Below are 19,369 nucleotides of genomic sequence, written 5' to 3' on the forward strand. Positions count from 1 at the left end.
GAGATACTAAAAAATAGATTGAATATGTTGAACTTACTTGGGAAAATGATTTATCTGTCTCTTTTTCTATTAATATGTGGGAGAAAATTTGGGCAAAGTTATTTAAAGTTTCTGCAGCTGCCCGTGTGACTCAATCTCTATATTTTGTATATAGTAGAGCAGTCATTACTCCTGTTAGCATTTGTAAATTTTCTCCTAACTCCTCTCCCTTATGTTGGTTATGTTCTAATGCTCCAGGAACGTTACTCCATTTGCTATATGAATGTACTATGGTTTCCTCCTTTTGGAGTTCAGTTTGGAAAGTTTGCATGTCAATTTTTAAGTTTAATAATACTCTATCTTTTATGCATGTTTTTCTTGGATCCCTTTCGCCTGATATTGATATAACCTCATCTGAATCTAAACTGTTAGACCTTTTTATTGCTCTAGCCCTTAAAGTTATTCTATCGTCATGGAAAGATAATTCCAAAATATCTTTATCCATGTGGTGGAATTTTATTTGTGATGAACATAGAATTGCTACTGTATCCTCTTCCTCCATTTCTCAAAAAATAAAATCTGATCTTATTTGGCTCCCCTTTGTTTCATATCTTTCCTCCACTACTCATTCTCGCTGAGTCTTATCTACCTTTTCCTCTTTTCCTCTCTCTACTTCCTCCTTTCTTCTTTCTCTTCTTCTTCTCCTTCCTTTCCTTTTTCCTTTCTTTCCTTTTATTTTATCCTCCCCTTCCTCTGCATCTTCCTTTTTGCTGTATTTTATCAGATACTATTATGCCTGATTGTATTTCCCTAGTCTTGTTCATTTATTTCCATTTTTTGCCATGTACTCTGTTCTATTTGCAAAATTCTTCAATAAAAATGTATTAAACAAAAAAAAACAAAAAAAATAGATTGAATAAATGATTGACTGACTTGTTAATTTTCATGGGTCAGACTTGTATTTTGTAGTGGCCAGCTCCATTGTTAACCAATTTTCCCTGTACTCGCAGAATCTAGCAGTGTGCAGAGGTGATGAATATCTGCCTGTAATGTTATTGCACCACCTACCGAAGGATTCCAAGCTCAAGCCTCGTTGCAGGTCCGGCATCAGCATAATATACTTTCGGCCACATGCATCATTGTAAGGTTTTGCAATTCCTTATTTGCGATTTTTAGGGAATCGCAAATAAGGAACCGCGAAATCGGATGCATGATTTTAATCTCATAATATTTGCGATTCGGTAAAAATCGCAATTTTTACCGAATCGCAAATATTATGCGAATTCTAATTTGCGATTTCGCAATTCCCATTGATTATCAATGGGAAGGCATTGACATTTTGCGAATTTCAATTAGCGATTCGCAAAATGTTAATGCATTCCATGGTGTCAGATTGTATAATGTGGTCTAGTGGCTGGGGTGGAGTTAAGAGGGAGGGACAGGAACGGGAGGAGCCAGTGACCGGAACCAGGGCAGTTAGAGTAGGGACGTGGAACTGAACACACGTGTTAATAAAGAGCTAAGAGACAAGTCGGTGTCCGTGTATGATTGATGTAGGACACGACAGCTGGCGACGAGAGTGGCATCCAGCAGCAAGCCCACCCAAACGAGCCCCGTCCCGCGGCGTGGAGCGTCCAGAGCTCCGCTGCAACTGCGATCCTGAGGCGTCACGGGAGAAGCCTAGGAGTGACCCAGCAGACCCTGGAAGCGGGAAGAGCCGAGAGAAGAAGAAAGCGCAATGTGAAAGCGCCGAAGCGCCAGAAGAAAGAGCGCCGAGTGAAAGCGCTCCTGAAGCTCCGTGGTTGTGGAGCTAGCGCGATCGCGCGCCAAGAAGGTATTCAAATCTCACCCTGAAGCGTGAGTCCTGGAGAGGAACAGAAGTGCCCACCGGGAGCTTACCCCGGCGGCAACTGGCCTGAAGCTCGCCCTGCGTGTGGGGCTGGAGCGTGGAGCTAAAAGCGCCTACCGAGTGCCCACCTCGGCGGCAGAAGCGCAAGTGAGAACGCCCACCGAGTGCCCACCTCGGCGGCGAACAGAGCGGAGCTCGCCCCTTGCCTGGAGGCTCGAGCGTGCCCACCGGAGCCCACCCGGCGGCAGTAGCAGTGAAGATCACCCCACGTGTGAGGGGTGGACAAGAGACAACCAAAAGCCAACCGGGAGCCCACTCCGGCGGCAAGGGACGAAGAAAAGAAATCTCACCTGCAGCAGTGACTCTGGCGGTGGATCGCGGCTGAAAACGACGAGTGGTGAGTGGAAAACTGCAGTCCCGAGTGAATGTGTGGCTCCGGTCGAAGGAACGAGCAGAGACGACCCAAATCTCGTTGAAAACGAGATTCCCGGCGGCCATCTTGGAGTCAGGCAGCATTGGCCAATCCCCTGCGAGGTATCATCGGCGGCCATTTTGAAGTCAGGCAAAGAGCCTGAAACATCAATGAAGCACTGGAAATGCACTAAAGACAGCAAACAACCTTTGGCAAGTGTAAAGGAAAACAAGCACAGGCTGAGGCAAGAGGCAAAACACATAAACAAGCATTGATCCATGCAAAGAGACACAAGCATTGCTACACGCAGATCAACAAGCATTGGCAAATGGAATGACTATATTGAATGAACACTGGCAAGTGACGGACTATGTCAATGAATGCGCAGTGACAGATACAAGTGAGCAAGCATTGGCAAAAGCAATAACAAAGGCAAACAAGCACAAGTAAATGCAAGAGTTGCATTAGGACACGCAAAGGTGAATGCGAGACCAATAACAAAACGAGCATCAATTAACGCAAGATACAAATAAAGACAACCGTAAACACAACAAGCACTGGCAAGTGCAAGAGCCAGCACAAGCAAGCACATGCTTCATGCACAAACAGACATGAGCAAAAGCAAGCCTTGATGCAAACAAGCATAAGCTGGCACGAATATCGAATGGTACTAAAGTAAGCAAATGCAAACCCAGAACGCCACGAGCACGAGCCAATACAGACCTGAACATACCAAACACGGATAAATACAAGTCCCGAAGTCAGCAAACACAGGCGAGTGCACATCTTAAATGCACCAAGCAACTCCAGATCTGGAACGTAACGAACAAAAGCAAGTACCGACGCAACCCTCCAGCGCCACGCAAAGATAGATGATCAACGGTAAGGAGAACCCCAAATCACCTGCAGTTAGCAGGCCACCCCAATAAAAGTGGGAAGGTGCTGAGCCAAGTGTCATGTGTGGACCAGCTGAGTGGTGGCCATTTCCGAAATCAGGAAATCCAAGCCCAACTCAGTAAGGCCTCCTGAAACAGTCGTGCTAAAGGCGGACAGAATACAGTAGTCACCCAGGAGTGGCGAACCTGCCCGAAATCAAAGGAGACGGCTAGACACGGAATCCTGGCCGAAGAAAGTCAGCAGACAAGACGGGAAACAAAGCGAACAATTCTACGACGATAGCAGATAAAACACACCTCCCTCATGGCGGCGGTAAAAGCAACCCACCGGCCCAGTCCTTGCATTGAAGTACCACCCCCAGTGTCACAGACTGACGGTCAGAACTTGGGTCCCGAATGGAACCAGTGGCTGGATTCCCTAGACGATTTTCTTGATGCAATCGGTGAACACAGGGATGGAAAATGTTTGACGCTACTCCTCCAGCTAGTCGGTCATGAGGGCCGTCGCCTAATCAGATCATTTCCCAAAAGGGACACAGAGAGCTATGGAAGACTCCAAGTGAAGCTATGTGCCCATTTCCATGCACTGGTAGAAGTGGATCATGCTCGCATCGCTTTCAATACAGCGCGGCAGGAACCAGGAGAACCACTGCCGAGGTTCATTACTCGGTTACTAAGTCTGGTACCCTGCTGCCACTTCAACACATTTACTAATGAAGAAGCAGTTCGGCTCCGAATAATCGAAGGCTGTTCAAGCGCAGACACGAAGCGCAAGATTCTTCAGGAGCAATGGTCGCTAAAGAGAATCATCAGAGGGGCCGAGGCTGGAGTGCGAATAAAAGCAAAAGACTTCTCGAAAGACTTGCATTCCAATGCCAGACACATGGATGTCTGGAAAGAGGCACCCCTTATGCCTAAGGGAGAGGCCCAGGAAACAAACAAAGCTGAAAAGAGGGAGGGTGAATCAGAGTCAAGAAACCAGAGACAGAGCGTCATGGAACACTCCAAGTCACCATCACAAAAGACCAGGCTGAATCAGGATTGCGAAAGCGATACTGATGCAACCTCATGGAGCTATTCGACCTCAAGGAGTCAGTCAACAGATGATGATACTGAGACAACCTCACAAAGCTATTCAACCTCAAGGAGTCAGTCAACCGATGATGAGAATGGTTATGAAACAGATGAAGTGTCAAGCGGGACAAATCACACCCATGGACAAGATGGCAGATTGCTCAACAAGAAGGCAAGAAAGACGAACTACGGAAGATGGGACCTATCCCGTCAATGCCGGAAACCAGCACGCGAACAACCCCGGCCATCCTCCTGCCATGCACCAAAGTTTGCAGATGAGTCCGAGGAAGCATCAAGCAGTGAGACAAATCACCCCAATGGCACGGACGTTAACACAAACAACAAACGAGAAGAAGACACCAACCACATGAGGAGTGGCAAGCCACTCAGACACCGAAAAGGGAGAGGCATATGCACTACAGACAGTTGTGTCAACGAGAAAGCGGAGGAGGGAAAATTGATGTCCTGTGAAAAGGGTAAAGACCAATGCTCCGAGACCAAACTAATGAAGTAAACGATCCCCCCACAGCAACAACACAGAAGACACAAAAAGAAACATACCCACGGAAATGCTCCGTAAACAGCTCCGACCCCAGGAGCATGTCATCCCAGAATACCAACTCGATAAACGTATCAGTCACGACGCCCTCAAAAGAACGTTCTCAGAGGAAATCGGCAACCGACTCCTCCGAGTCGGAAGACATGTCTGTCCGATCATTTGGGTCAACAGGATCATGGTCCCGACCACAGCCATGGCATCAATCACCCGGACACACAACAGAACCAAAGGACAACACGTCACGTCAGTCATCGCCACATCAAGACATGAACAATATACCGTCACCCCTGATGGGGTCAGAGAGGCTGACACAACGAACTGACGGAAGGAGAACAAAGAAATGGGACAATATCTACTTAGTGGTAAAGGACTATCCCGTCACCCCGCGGGGAAGACCGAACGTGGTGACAGAGACGAACTGCCACCGAATGAGAGACAAACAGACATATAACCAGGTGGTCAAGGGTCTCGCCAGCCTCAACCACGAGCGGGAAGGGAAGAAACGAACAGAGGCAGCCAATGAGGCCAAGAATCAAGACAGGACACACATCTCAGAGAGTACATTGACGTCTGACGTGCCCGACGGTGCACAGATGAGCAGTGTTGCTCCCAACCTGACGAGACAAAGAGAAATAACCTCACAGGAGGGAGCTTGGAAGAAGACCGGAACATTGCCCACTCCCAAAGAAGATCAACCGTCAACAGAACAAGAGTCACCAAGGCAAGCAGACTGCCACTGCCGAGCTGAGCCAGTAGCAGTCACACAACATGAAAGAACCATGACAACTGCGGAACTGGATAATAAGCCGCCCATACACGATGGGTCACATTCTCAAAAGTGCAATCCCATAGTCAAGGATGTTTTGGCTAAGACGCCGGAAAGATTGATGAACGTCAGGACCACCACGGATTCGACGCTACTGATGCTTGAAGAACAAGCTGTCTGCCAACCCGCGTGGTGGGCTGAAGAATTGCAAACACTGTGGAAATTAAGTTCATTTTGTTAAGGAGGGGGGAGATGTCAGATTGTATAATGTGGTCTAGTGGCTGGGGTGGAGTTAAGAGGGAGGGACAGGAACGGGAGGAGCCAGTGACCGGAACCAGGGCAGTTAGAGTAGGGACGTGGAACTGAACACACGTGTTAATAAAGAGCTAAGAGACAAGTCGGTGTCCGTGTATGATTGATGTAGGACACGACACATGGGTGCAGGGGGGGGGTCCAAAGGACCCCCCCCCCCTGCACCCCTGAAATGTATTTTAAAGTGCATGTTTCACACACACATGTCCTAAGGACGTGTGTGTCTGTAACATGACAGTGTTTAAAATGCAAATTTGAGCATTTTAATACTTTTTCGCAAATTACCACGAGGTTCACCCTCGTGGTAATTTGCACCCCCTAATTGCGAATTCGCAATTTTAAAAACAATCATGCATTGCTTTTAAGGAATCGCAAATTTGTGATTCCTTAAAACCAATCGCATTTTTGGAATTCGCTAAAAATAGCGAATTTCACAAAAATGCATGATGCATCCCAAAAACTTATTTAGGAATCGCAAACGGCCGAATTTACCCATTCGCACCGTTTGCACCTCCTAAATAGGTTGATGCATGTGGCCGAGATAGGGCCACTGGAATTATGTGACAGTGGAGGACCAAATTATGTGACAGGGTTGATTAAACTATGTGTCAAAAAAAGGCAAATTATGCTGCACAATGCGGCAAATTGTGTGATAGTACTCAAAGTAGCTCTCTTCCATGCCCTGTATGTATCTGTGAACACGAGCTGTTCATTAACGCCTGTGACGAGTCAGGATTTGTTAACAAGGAGACCAGGGGGGGGGGGAGATCCGCAGCAGGAGAGGTCTCCTGCATAATGAAACTTTGGAAACACGTTTATTTTTGCAGAACCTCGAAATCAGGAACGCGCACAGGGTTCAGTGTTCCAAGAAAGGAACAGCTGCTCTAGCAGAAGAGCTTCTAAGGCCCGACATCTACTTACACTTTCTCCACAACTATTGTTAATGTATCTGGGTAGCTCATAATCTACACACAGAGCTTTCGCACATCTGAAAAATGTATCGCTTTGTATATATCTCGAAGATTATGTGGTAAGTAATTGTGCCCTATGCAAGACGCACTGCACTGGGAACAGATATGTAACCGAATTACAAGTAATGTGTGTATTTATAGAAGAACACTGCCCTCTAGTGGTCTATACTGCGAACGACCTGTCGAATAGTATTGTAGGGAATAAACGCGTACAGGTAACCTGCAGTGTCTGCTCAGCCATATATATGGGCAGAAGTCTGAGAAAGCAGTAAAAAGTGGTTCTAACGGTTCAGTACGAGAAGATACTCAAAGATTTCCCCCGTGCCTCTACGAGATGTATGATTTAACATTTATGAAACATTTGGCTGGGTCAAGGGCGATTCAGCCATTACCTCATGCAAGTCTTAGGAGGGTGCATACGCCCTCTCGGAAGGGACCAGTCTGTGCATTAGAGGTAGGCAAGTCAGAATATTTATGGGAACAGCCAAGCCAGAGCCGAGTCAAGGCTCAGGATATGGCTTAGCTCTTTGAGCCAAAACGAAAGCAGAGCCAACAATAAAATGATCGTTCTCTTGCTCTCACTGACCAGAGCGGCGACGGAGCAGTCTGGAAGGCGTGCACAAGGGGGACACAGAAGCAGGCTGGCTCATTGTTGGCTATGGGCATGCTGTGGCAGGCAGGTGCCCCATATAGGCTGGTAGTGCAGGCAGTCACAGACAGGCCCATATCGCACTACTTACTCATTCTGCTTTACTACTTCAATAACCTTTCTTTCATTCCTCTACCTTCTCTCCGCCCTCATTTCTTCCGTGTGCCAAAGTGCCCTTCTTTCTCTCTCTCGTGCCTCACCAGACTGTCACCTAAATCCATCTATGCCCCTTCTATCCCTAACCACTATCCATTTCCTGTACCCTATTATCTCTCTTTCTCATCCCTGTCCAGACTCTTCTTCTCTAAATACTCTTTCCTTGTTCCAATCATGCTATGTACTGGCAAATTATATTTTGTTTACTTATTTTTGTAATTGTATATAGCACAGACATATCCAACGTGCATCAGAGCACTTTACGAGAGCACAGGTACCAACAATCATTGCAATGAGATATTTAGATACAGCACAGGAAAACAGTCAAGCTGACATTCGAGAGAGTGTGGGAGATCACAGATTTAGCTCGTGTCTTCAAAAGAGATGAGCCTCAAGTTCCTTTTCAAAGGTAGCATGGCATGAGGTTACACAGAGGGTTGGAGGAATGCAGTTCCTGAGAATGATTGGTTCATGCATTGTTCTCGTTTGAAGGTGGAAGGAAAATGGATTCTGTGTCTCTTGTACCCTGTTTTGTGCCTGACATTTTCATTTTCCTTTTAGATAGATAGGCAGAGTGGAGAGCATGGGGCTTGTGTGTAGAGTACACAGTTTTAAAATGGGCTCTCGCCTCAAAAGGGAGCCATTGAAGAAACAGCAGGATAGATGAGATGTGGTCAAATTTCTTGTGTTGAATAAGAGGGACATAGCCGCCCGCAGCATTTAGAATTGCTCCAAGTGGAGCTAAGTGTGCTTTGGGGATACCTGAGAGGAGTATATTCCCATAGTCTAACCTGGAAAGAACCAATGCATTAACAACTAACTTTAAGTTACAATCAGGAATGAGCTGTGTGGTCCCCCAAAAAGCCTAAGTGGAACTGGGCACCCTTGGGCAGATTTGACTCTTGATATTAGGACAATTGTCAAGGAAAAAGCCAAGCAACAGAACAATGTACATTGGCACTCCGGGCAGAGAGGGGTTCCATCCATTCATGTACTTGTACGTTGGATTTCTCCTGAGATATGAGAAGGAACTCCGGGCCATATTATTAAGGGCAATATTGCAGCTTTAGCGGCACTTTTAGCCGTTAAAGCGGCAATATTCCTATCCCCTCATTACCAAGGCAGCACTAACATGCATTAGCGCATGTTAGCAGCTGAATTACTAATGCTACACATCTTAGCAATATACATCGCTAATGAGATGCAAAGTAGGCGATCCCTCCTAGGACAAACAGTGAAATGCCCGCAAAACCTACATCATGGTATTACCAACGCTGCTCCTGAACAGCGAAGCGATAACAAAAGGCGCGCTAAGCCCCCATTATCGCAATATTCCATCGCCTGAATAAAACCTGATTTACCATTAATGCCTATGGGAGGTGGATTTTAAGGTTAAGTACACCCCACCCTATTACCAAGCTTTACATTAGCCCTGTGAAATCATCACTGGATTTCACATGCTAATGATCATTATCGCAGTATGTCACTGGATTTCACATCGCCTGTTAGCAAAGCGTTGCTAATACGCCGCCAACACGGCAATGTAATCCAGAAATATCCGGCGATAATGAAAATTGCTTTAAGCGCGCTTTGCGATATTTATCGTTGACTGTTAATAATATGCCCCTCTGTTTTTGTAGGGTTGAGTGTAAGGTGGTGAGTTGACATCCATGTCTGAATTCTTGCCAAGGTGTTGGAGAGAAGGATACTGTCACTGAGATAAGATCTTAAGGTAGATCTAGGAAGTGGCAGCATACAGGTGAAATAGGATCCCAGGGTTCCTATGGGTCTCTCAAAGTGGCTCAAGATAGAGGTTAAATAGGGTTGGTGAAAGGATAACGTCTTGAGGAGCCCCTTGTTGCAGGCTGACTACAAAGCATGGGTGGACCCTCAGAAGGGTAGCGCTTTGGAGCCGTGACAACATTGGCAGAGTGTGGCTGCTGAAACGATTAGATGAGGTTTGTGATTTGGACTGGTTGTGCTTACACTTTGGCTAGGTTCCTTTTTGTCTTGAGGGAAGCAAGGCCTCTAGCATGAATTAGACTTTCCATTCAGGTGTTCATCCATCTTTACTCTGCGAGAATGATTTGATATCTCATACCAGATGTCAACAGTCCCAAGCTGACAATTTGATAATAGAAGAGACGTAGGCAAAAGAAATGTAGTTTTCAAAATATAGATTGTCATATTCTGTGAATTTAATGGGCGAGTTGGTGGACTAGTGAAACACAAGTGATTTCTATGTATTCGCTCTCACACATCTCTGTGAAGATAACTGTAAAATTTGATAACAAAAAAGACGCAGGCAATGGTAATATAAAATAGAATATAGAATGTCACATTCTCTGAATTACTTGAATTTAATGGGCGAGTTGGCGGGCCAGTGATATATAAACGTTTTTCATGTGAAATAAGTACCATCTTCATACATATAGTCGCTCTCACGCATCTCTCTTAAGATAACTGTATCCTCAATGGTTGCTGTCAAGAAGAATGTGTAAAATTATCTGGTTGGTATGTTTGTTACTGCTCCCCAAACCATGCACTTCAATTTCGTGCCTTGCTTTGCTTTCTGTTGTGGAGTTGCTTCTTGTTTATGAATTTGAAAGAGACACGTGCGAAACAGCATGCAGGGGTGACTTTAGTTTCGCTTTTGGTTTATTGCAGGACCCCAGTGCTATGCCGAGGCCGACTTCCCAAGACCTTGCAGGGTTTTGGGATTTGCTGCAGCTGTCTATTGAAGATGTCAGCATGAAGTTTGAAAAACTGCATCAGTTAAAAGCCAGTGATTGGAAATCGATAGATTCGCCAGAGAAAACGGTGAGTGGGATTTGTAAGAAATTGCTTCCTGCAAGATAAAATATTCCTGCTCTTTTTTTCATATAACTTGGTTGCTTCCAAGAAACACGGAGCAGCTTCTTTTCAAACTTTAATAGCCGTTAGGCGGTGTCCTTCCCTAAGAAAGATAATAGTCGGCATTAATGGAAAAACTGTCAAATCAGTTTGTACGTAATATCGGGCGTGAAACGGAAACTCCACACAGGCACCGTTCTTTTATATATCTCCATGACATTTAAAAAGCAAGTAGAAAGCGCTCATTATTCTTTCACTCGTCTTATTGAATTTATATAATTCTTTCTGCCTACACCTTGAATATAGAGTTATATAACTGTAGAACAAACCAAGGTGGCAATATCATTAGGAAAATCATGACGGAGAATTAAGTAAACAATCTTGTAGAGGAAAACGCTAGACGTGCCAACAGGCAAATAAAGAAACAATTTAAAATAAAATAAAAATACAACATATGGCCGGGATGCCCGCCACCCCCTCCCAACACCAATTCCCCAAGGGGAGGAGACAGACACTGGTTTGAGCTTTTGGCAGGCGGGGGGGAGTTCCCCCCCCCCCCCCCCCCGGCCGTATTTATTAAAATATGAAACAAAATTTAAAACATTAAATTAAAACGTTTCATGAATTATGTACAATTTTACTTTCGTTACATTTTGATGAAGACATATTCTTTGGCTAACCTTAACAGTTCTCTAATACAAAGGTTTCCTAGCCGAGTCTAGCATCCTGAATATGTATACATTCTAAATTAAAATTGTACATCCTAGCATTAAGGGCCAACGGCAAGGTCTTAACCGGTGTCAGATCCCTACTACCAAACTCCCGCCCTCACGGTGTGAGTGGCGCATGCGCAGAGGACTTTACCCTCGTTGCCAACTGTAACTTCCCTTGTCGTGGGGGCCCCCTCTCACTCGACGCCATCTTAACGGTCGTCCGAGTCCCCGTGTGAGGTATCTGTAAGAAGGACAGCGTGGACTCCCCCCCTTCCCCACACTCTCTTCCGCCGTCGCGGATATCCGGCCCCCGGGAAATTCGTAGGAGGGGCATCTAGCCGTCTCACCCCTGGGAGGGGCCTATGGCCGTCTCCCCCTAGGCAACCCATCCGTAGTGGGTGCTGCCTACCCGTGGGAGGGGCCAATGGCCGCCTCCCCCCGGGCGCTCCCATCCATTCTGGGTGGCGCCCCCCCTAGGGACCTTGAATTTACTGCTCACCGATCATGACCTTACCGCCCGACCAAAAAATAAATTCGACAGTTGTTTTACCTACTAAGGGGAGAAAAAATTCACCTAACCTGAAACAGCTTGATGATTCATCAACTTTTCATTTCTACAAAGGGAAAAAGGTCCTAAAGCACACGACAATTACATTACTCGATACATTCCTTTACCTTTCTACAAAGGAAAAAAAAAAAGGCCTATGCACATTTATTCAATGCTGAACAACTTCACTGCATCTCTTTATTACAATCTGATTTCATCAACAAATCACTTTATTCAAAAAACATTGCAATAGGGGCTGGTGGGTGGGTCAAAATTGCCGCTTGTTCCGTCAAGGGCTCACGAGCAACGAGATGGTGCAGCCTTCAGAGCACTGGAACAAGAGGACGCTTCTTTGGATTCCCGCTCTTTTATCCGTCTGCGGGAGGGCGGGGACCCTCCTCAGGTACGCCCACGGGGCGCGGTCTTCCAGGTGGGTGTCTAGGACAACCCCTCCTGGGCGGGAAGGGCGTGCTCCGGCTACGCCGCTTTGGGCATACCAGCCGAACCACGCCCCCCGCCCAAAATGGTTTCCCGGGGAGATCGGGGCACCCATCCATACGTTCGGGGGGACCGAGTGGTCTTCCCTTTCCATATGGCCGGGATGCCCACCACCCCCTCCCAACACCAATTCCCCAAGGGGAGGAGACAGACACTGGTTTGAGCTTTTGGAAGGCGGGGAGGAGTTACCCCCCCAGCCGTATTTATTAAAATATGAAACAAAATTTAAAACATTAAATTAAAACGTTTCATGAATTATGTACAATTTTACTTTCGTTACATTTTGATGAAGACATATTCTTTGGCTAACCTTAACAGTTCTCTAATACAAAGGTTTCCTAGCCGAGTCTAGCATCCTGAAAATGTATACATTCTAAATTAAAATTGTACATCATAGCATTAAGGGCCAACGGCAAGGTCTTAACCGGTGTCAGATCCCTACTACCAAACTCCCGCCCTCACGGTGTGAGTGGCGCATGCGCAGAGGACTTTACCCTCGTTGCCAACTGTAACTTCCCTTGTCGTGGGGGCCCCCTCTCACTCGACGCCATCTTAACGGTCGTCCGAGTCCCCATGTGAGGTATCTGTAAGAAGGACAGCGTGGACTCCCCCCCTTCCCCACGCTCTCTTCCGCCGTTGCGGATATCCGGCCCCCCGGGAAATTCGTAGGAGGGGCATCTAGCCGTCTCCCCCCTGGGAGGGGCCTATGGCCGTCTCCCCCTAGGCGACCCATCCGTAGTGGGTGCCGCCTACCCGTGGGAGGGGCCAATGGCCGCCTCCCCCCGGGCGCTCCCATCCATTCTGGGTGGCGCCCCCCCTAGGGACCTTGAAATTACTGCTCACCGATCATGACCTTACCGCCACAGGCCGGATAGTTGACCTACTATCCGGCCCCCCACACCTCCTAAAGGTCATGCCTGCTCAAACCCCTTAGCCATGCTATGAAGTCTCCTATTAGTAAACCATTTCCCGCCCCGGACAGGTGAACCCCATCATCCAGATAATAGTGATCACCCCGAATAGACCCGTGGGGAATGCTATGCAGATGCGCGGAGCGAAACAGTTTCCCAATTTTATTGTTGACCCTCTTAACCGAATGGTTCAACGCTGACACAGAGAAACCCCCCCGCCAAACTTTCCTGGGAATCATGTGGGACCAGGCAATTGTACACCCCGGGAGCCTCTTAGCCAACCAGCTGACTGCCGACAAAATGTGTTCCACTAACACTCGTCTTCCCAGTCTTACCAAGTCATTGCCCCCCAAGTGTACTATGATTATAGATGGCGGTGACCTTTTCCGCCCTAAAAGACCCTCCATAAACGATGGAAATTGGTCAAAACAGAGGCCTCCCTTCCCATGGAAGGTCACTCTGAACCCGTATCCCCCAGATGCGTGAGTCGCGTCACCTGCCATGAATACGTCTCCGGTGCGCCTCACGTATGAGTGGCCCACAACCCATACCACTTGCTCTCCAGTCGGTGATCCTCGACCGCTGGTCCTCCGGTGATGGGTTGATCCCAGATTCCGCCGTGCGTCACAGGCTCGCGAAACTGTAATTCAAGCAAAAGACAACAAGCGTGAGTGCATTTCATCAGTCTTCTACAACATGTGCAGCCGCACATACCTTTTGAAACAGTTCGATGACCAACGGCCTAGCTGTTTCACTTCTTCTGCACCCAGACCCCGAGCCGTAGCCTCAGTAGCTGCCCCTATTCTGAATGAGTGGGTCCCAAAATCGCACGGGTCCATGCCCGCCTCGGCGATTGTCAGTGCTAGCACCCTCTGAAACTGAAATCTCGTCAGAGGGGTGCCATCCTTGTGCCTAAGCAGGCTCCCTCCCCATGTCGCCGGCCTCTGTGCCAAGTATTCCTCTAAACACTTTATCGGACAAGTGGGACACCCTCGAGCGCGCTGCACAACCACACTATCGCCCACAGCATCCTGGTCTGTCTTGGACCTAGCTATTGAGATTAGCATCGAATCACCCCGTATTTGCACGTGATCCCTGCAAAGGCCACCCTCCATATCTTTCTTGTTCCTCGCCACGAGTTCGCTTACCCGCATGGCCCCATGAAATGCCAGGGCGAAAGCTGCCCGGAACAGAACTGTTTCAGAAGGGGAGGAGAATGTCTCATCCAGCTTTACTAAAAGCCGAGACAATCTCTCTAAACCAATCGGGTGCCTCGTATCTCGTTTGCGACCGTCCAGGCGTTGCCAGCCGCGAAGCGCCTTTCTGACTAAAAAGGAACCCGTTGGATCCCTTATACCGTGGAGCTGTGCCATGAATGATATGGCCGCCTTATGTCTGTTGGCAGTTGCGGCTGATCAGCCTTCTCTGTGCAGTGCTACTAGGAACCCCAGGAAGGATTCCTCCAGCCCCCAGCTATGTCTCCCTGCCGGGCCTAAAAAGGCGCACTAAGAACGAAACGCTCCCTCATAAGCCTTCCTCGTCCTGGGCGCTAAGCTGGCTGCCACAAGGTCTTGTAATCCGGGGCACCGATCAGCCACAGTGCTTCGGGGAACGGTGCCGCCACTAGGTCCGCTGTGGGTAGATAGCCCCTGAAAGCCTGTATGTGTGAACGAGAGAGTGCATCAGCTGCATTATTCAGTACACCTGGCACATGTTTTGCCCTGAACTGTACATTCAATTTCATGCAACGTAAAACAATTTCTTTTAACAATCTCAGAATCCACTTGCAGCGGGCTGCCTGCTGATTAATGCACTCAACCACAGTCATATTGTCAGACCAAAACACCACCGAGCGGTCCCTAAAGTCGTCTGGCCATGCCATCAGAGCAACCCAAATGGGAAATAGCTCCAAGAACCCAATGTTACCTGTCAGACCGCTGGAGTGCCACCACGTCGGCCATACTTGCGCTGACCATCGATTACCAAAGATGGCGCCAAATCCCACGCTCCCAGCTGAATCGGTCCACAAACCTAGTTCATCCGATGATGCTGGTGGTTTGTTCCACACAACTCGACCGTTGAAGTCCGCCAGAAATGCCAACCAAATGCGCATATCCTGGCGAACCTCTGCCGACAGTCTCGTACGGTGGTGTCCCTCCTTGAGGCCAACCATAGCTTGTGCAATAGAGCGTGAGAAGGGGCGGGCCATTGGTATCACCCATAAGGCAAAGTTAAGCTGACCCACTGTTTGCTGTAACTGGTGCAGGGTCACTTTCTCCTTGCTCAGGCATTGCGTCAAGGAAGCCCTAAACTTGGCCACCTTTTCCATTGGTAAACGGAAACATCCTTCCACAGAATCGAGCTCAATTCCCAGAAACTCCAGTGAAGTAGATGGTCCAACCGTCTTACCTGGTGCCAATGGGACTCCGAACTCCCGCATGAGGATGCAGAAGTCCTGCAGTGCCTGGGCACATTCCGTATTGCAGGCCGCTCCCAAGAACAGGAAGTCATCTAGATAGTGCATAACGTGCCTATGCCCTGTGGTCTCGGTGAACGCCCACTCTAAAAAACAGCTGAACATTTCAAAATAGGCACAAGAAATAGAGCAACCCATAGGCATGCATTTATCCATGTAATAACTCCCTTGAAACGCAAAACCTAGCAAGCGCTGGTCCCGCGGGTGTACCGGGAGCAACCTGAATGCCGATTCGATGTCCGATTTCGCCATCAGCGCTCTGGGGCCCAGATGATTCAATATGGCAACGGCATCGTCGAACGATGCGTACCGAACCGAACAAATATCCGGGTTAATGGCTTCGTTCACCGAGGAACCCCTTGGGGCAGACAAGTTGTGAATGAGTCTAAACTCCCCTGGGTCTTTCTTTGGAACCACTCCTAGCGGTGAACACACGAAATCCGCCACCGGCGGGCATTGAAAAGGCCCCGCCACCCGCCCCAAGCTGACTTCTTTGGAAATTTTCTTTGCTGCTACGCTTGGATTATGTTGGACAGATAACTGATTTTTACAAAAGGAGTCCCCCCGAAAATCCCCCGCCGGGATGTTGAAGCCATATAGGAATCCATTCCTCAATACCCCGGCGGATACATGATCAGGGTATTTGTTCAACCAAGGAGTCAAAGCCATGAAATCGACAGGTGTAGGCAATCGGTTCCCAAGCATCACCTCACTCTTGCTTAGACCCCCCTTTTCCTCCCGTTCCGCTGTTCTTTGATCTACAGCTACTCTCCGGGTGTGAGGAGTTCCCACAGCCCGCACACGCATGCCTGAACCTACATATTCCCTGGGGCCTGTTACAGTTGCCTCTATTGAAGCCCCAACAATCCCGCCGCTTGCCGCCATTTCCGCCGGTCTTGGGCTGAAATTCCCCACCCGCGCTTGCTCGAAAGGGCAACGCAGGCTTTTGGCGAACGGACCCCGGCCCGCTTCCGCCCGGCGAGGACGTACCCGCCGCACCAGGCAAGAGCTGCTTGTGCCATGACACCGAGTCAAGGCAGTCCCAGGTCAAAGTTGCATCAAACTCTTTCGCTTTTCAGAATTTCATGTCATATCCTTTCCACTCGTCCCCCTCATACATGGTATAAAAATCCATAATCCTGTTCTGGTAACAGGACAACTCGGTCATCACTTCCGGCTTTTGTTCACCCATGACTGCCGTAAATATCGAAAAGGCCTTTACCCAGTTCGCTACGGTCTCATCGACCCTAAATTCCGCCATCTTGGCCCGCCATACACTGGGGTGCCATAAATCTTTCTGGGATTTTGCATATTCCATCTCGCGATGGTCAGTCAACAATGAAAACATATTCACATATTTTTCCCCCCATATAATTTCCTTTGTGGCAGCAGGGATGTGCTGGGCCACCCTTTCGCGCCTTGAAGGTAATGAACCTTCCCCCGCCATTGGCAATGGGTGCTTACCGGGTTCAACCGTCGTGTCTGCTGCCTTTTCCCGGCTAACCGTAGGTACTCCTGGCGCCACCTGTGGGGGAACAAAAGGAACATTCGCCATCCCGGCTTCTCTCGACTGCCGTAACTGCTCGATTATTAGTCTAGCCTCCTCGGCCGGGTCCCCCGCGGCCACTGCCCCCCCCCCGCTTTCTTCTTGAGCCAGGGTAACACTGCCGCTAACTGGATGGCCAGTTCCGGGGGCATCTGATCATCATTAACAGGGGTAATTACAACCGGGATTGGTAGACCTATATCTGGACTCGGTACCGGGCTGTCTGCCGGTGTGATGGGGAGGCTGGGGGCACCTCAGGAACCGGATTCTCCCCGGAAACCGCCCTCTTCTTAATACGCTTCCCCCTACCCTCAGGGACGACTCCCAGCAAGGCCGGGCCTATTACCTTCTTAGGACGGCCTGAGGGGTTGTTCTGGGCCGCTAACTGCTTTTTAACTTCGGCCAAACCTCGACCGATCGAATCTACTTTACCGAGTTTTCGGTCCATGATCGCTATTCGGTTCGACAAGGTGCGCAGTACCTTCTCCAGCTCAGAGCTCTTTCCCGCTTTTTTGCCGGCCATAGCTTCGTTTACTCCGCTCTAGTCAATCAACGAGGTCCCAGATCCTTCGCACTCCAGATAACTGAAAGAGAAACAACAAGATTACAAGTTCTCAAAATTGCCGCTTGTTCCGTCGAGGGCTCACGAGCAACGAGATGGTGCAGCCTTCAGAGCACTGGAACAAGAGGACGCTTCTTTGGATTCCCGCTCTTTTATCCGTCTGCGGGAGGGCGGGGACCCTCCTCAGGTACGCCCACGGGGCTCGGTCTTCCAGGTGGGTGTCTAGGACAACCCCTCCTGGGCGGGAAGGGCGTGCTCCGGCTACGCCGCTTTGGGCATACCAGCCGAACCACGCCCCCGCCCAAAATGGTTTCCCGGGGGGGATCGGGGCACCCATCCATACGTTCGGGGGGACCGAGTGGTCTTCCCTTTCCACAAGTGCAGTGCATTCCCAACCTTAGGAGGAAATGAGGTGACAGAATGGAAAGGGGGTGAGGGGCTGGGACTGGTGACCATAAAACTGAGAGACAGAAAAACGAGATGGAGATGAGCACTGCACAATCTGAGGTGGCAAAGAAATAAAAAAAAACGAGCAGGTATGGTAGGATGACCAGTGGCAGGAAGTGTAAAGAGGAGGAAAAGCATGCTTGGGGAGCACTGGCTAATTCAGTAGGTCTGGCGTTCATTTTGGCTACCCACTAATACATTCTAAAAACGCCAATCATAGTGAAAAGAAAAACATAAAACTATTGTTTTATGTTTGTAGTGCATCTATGAGATAAGATTTTTCCATGTGATTGCTCAGTGTACTTTTGAGATGTGAGATAATTCCTCAGGCACTGCAGTGCAGACACTCAAAAGGACGTGGCTTGCTACACCAAACAACTAATAGCATGAAGTGAGACAAAAATATTGCTCTGTGTGGAGCCAGATCCCACTCTGTGTATATTTTTAAGCATTGCTAACAATAAGTCGGGCAGACAGCTGCAGAAACAAGCCAGGCCTACCAATGTTATGAAGCAGATGGCTTGTATAGGCTTTTCACCTCATGCCCCTGATGCCAGGTTGTGGTAGGTGATCATTGGTCCATGCACGAACATGATGACTGGAGGAAGCAGTGGCTCAGGAACTTTCATTAATCCTCAAAAACCAGCACAGAACCTGTAGGATTTCATTGAAGAAGCCTGTCCACCTCAGCCTTCAATCATTTACTGGCAAGTGAAGCCTGTACATTCCCCAGATAACGTTTGCCTGTCCTATCATGTGGCCAGGCTGCATGGCGAGGATGGTGGGTAAGGGATAGACCTTGAGTTGTACTCTTCAGTTTCCGGCTTCTGGAGATGTCTGGGGTGATATGGCCCTGGTACGCGCCCTAGGAACTCCAATCAATTTCATCATCTGCAGATGGAGTGAGAAATGCCTCAGTATGATAGAGCAGGCTTACTTGGTGCTGTGGACCTGTAGCTGGGAAGTGACCAAGCTGTCTGCAACAAAGCTCCCAGAACAAGGCCAAACACCTTGAATACTACACCAGTGGAGGAAATAAATTTGCACCACTAGTAAAGTCCTGTAGGTAGTGGTTATCCTTATTTTTTTAAGCTATGAATCTCCTTTGTGAGGAACGCTTTCATCTGATGACCAATGAGTGAAAATTACATTTTTAAGAAATCCTTTTGGCATGCTTATAGGTAGAGAAGCCA

At 48.4% G+C, this 19,369-nt stretch overlaps 1 protein-coding gene across 2 annotated transcripts in view; it reads left to right on the top strand.

Annotated features, from left to right (window-relative positions):
• The window catches only part of DLGAP2 (DLG associated protein 2), an 800,561-nt gene that overhangs the window by 715,595 nt on the left and 65,597 nt on the right, over positions 1 to 19,369 (top strand). For both annotated transcript variants that reach the window (XM_086926407.1, XM_086926408.1), the window contains one exon: positions 10,291 to 10,443. In XM_086926407.1, the coding sequence (XP_086782533.1) occupies positions 10,291 to 10,443 (153 nt within the window). The remainder of the gene's footprint in view (positions 1 to 10,290; positions 10,444 to 19,369) is intronic.

The sequence above is a fragment of the Lissotriton vulgaris genome, chromosome 6, assembly GCF_964263255.1.
Source record: "Lissotriton vulgaris chromosome 6, aLisVul1.2, whole genome shotgun sequence".
Lineage (NCBI taxonomy): Eukaryota > Metazoa > Chordata > Amphibia > Caudata > Salamandridae > Lissotriton > Lissotriton vulgaris.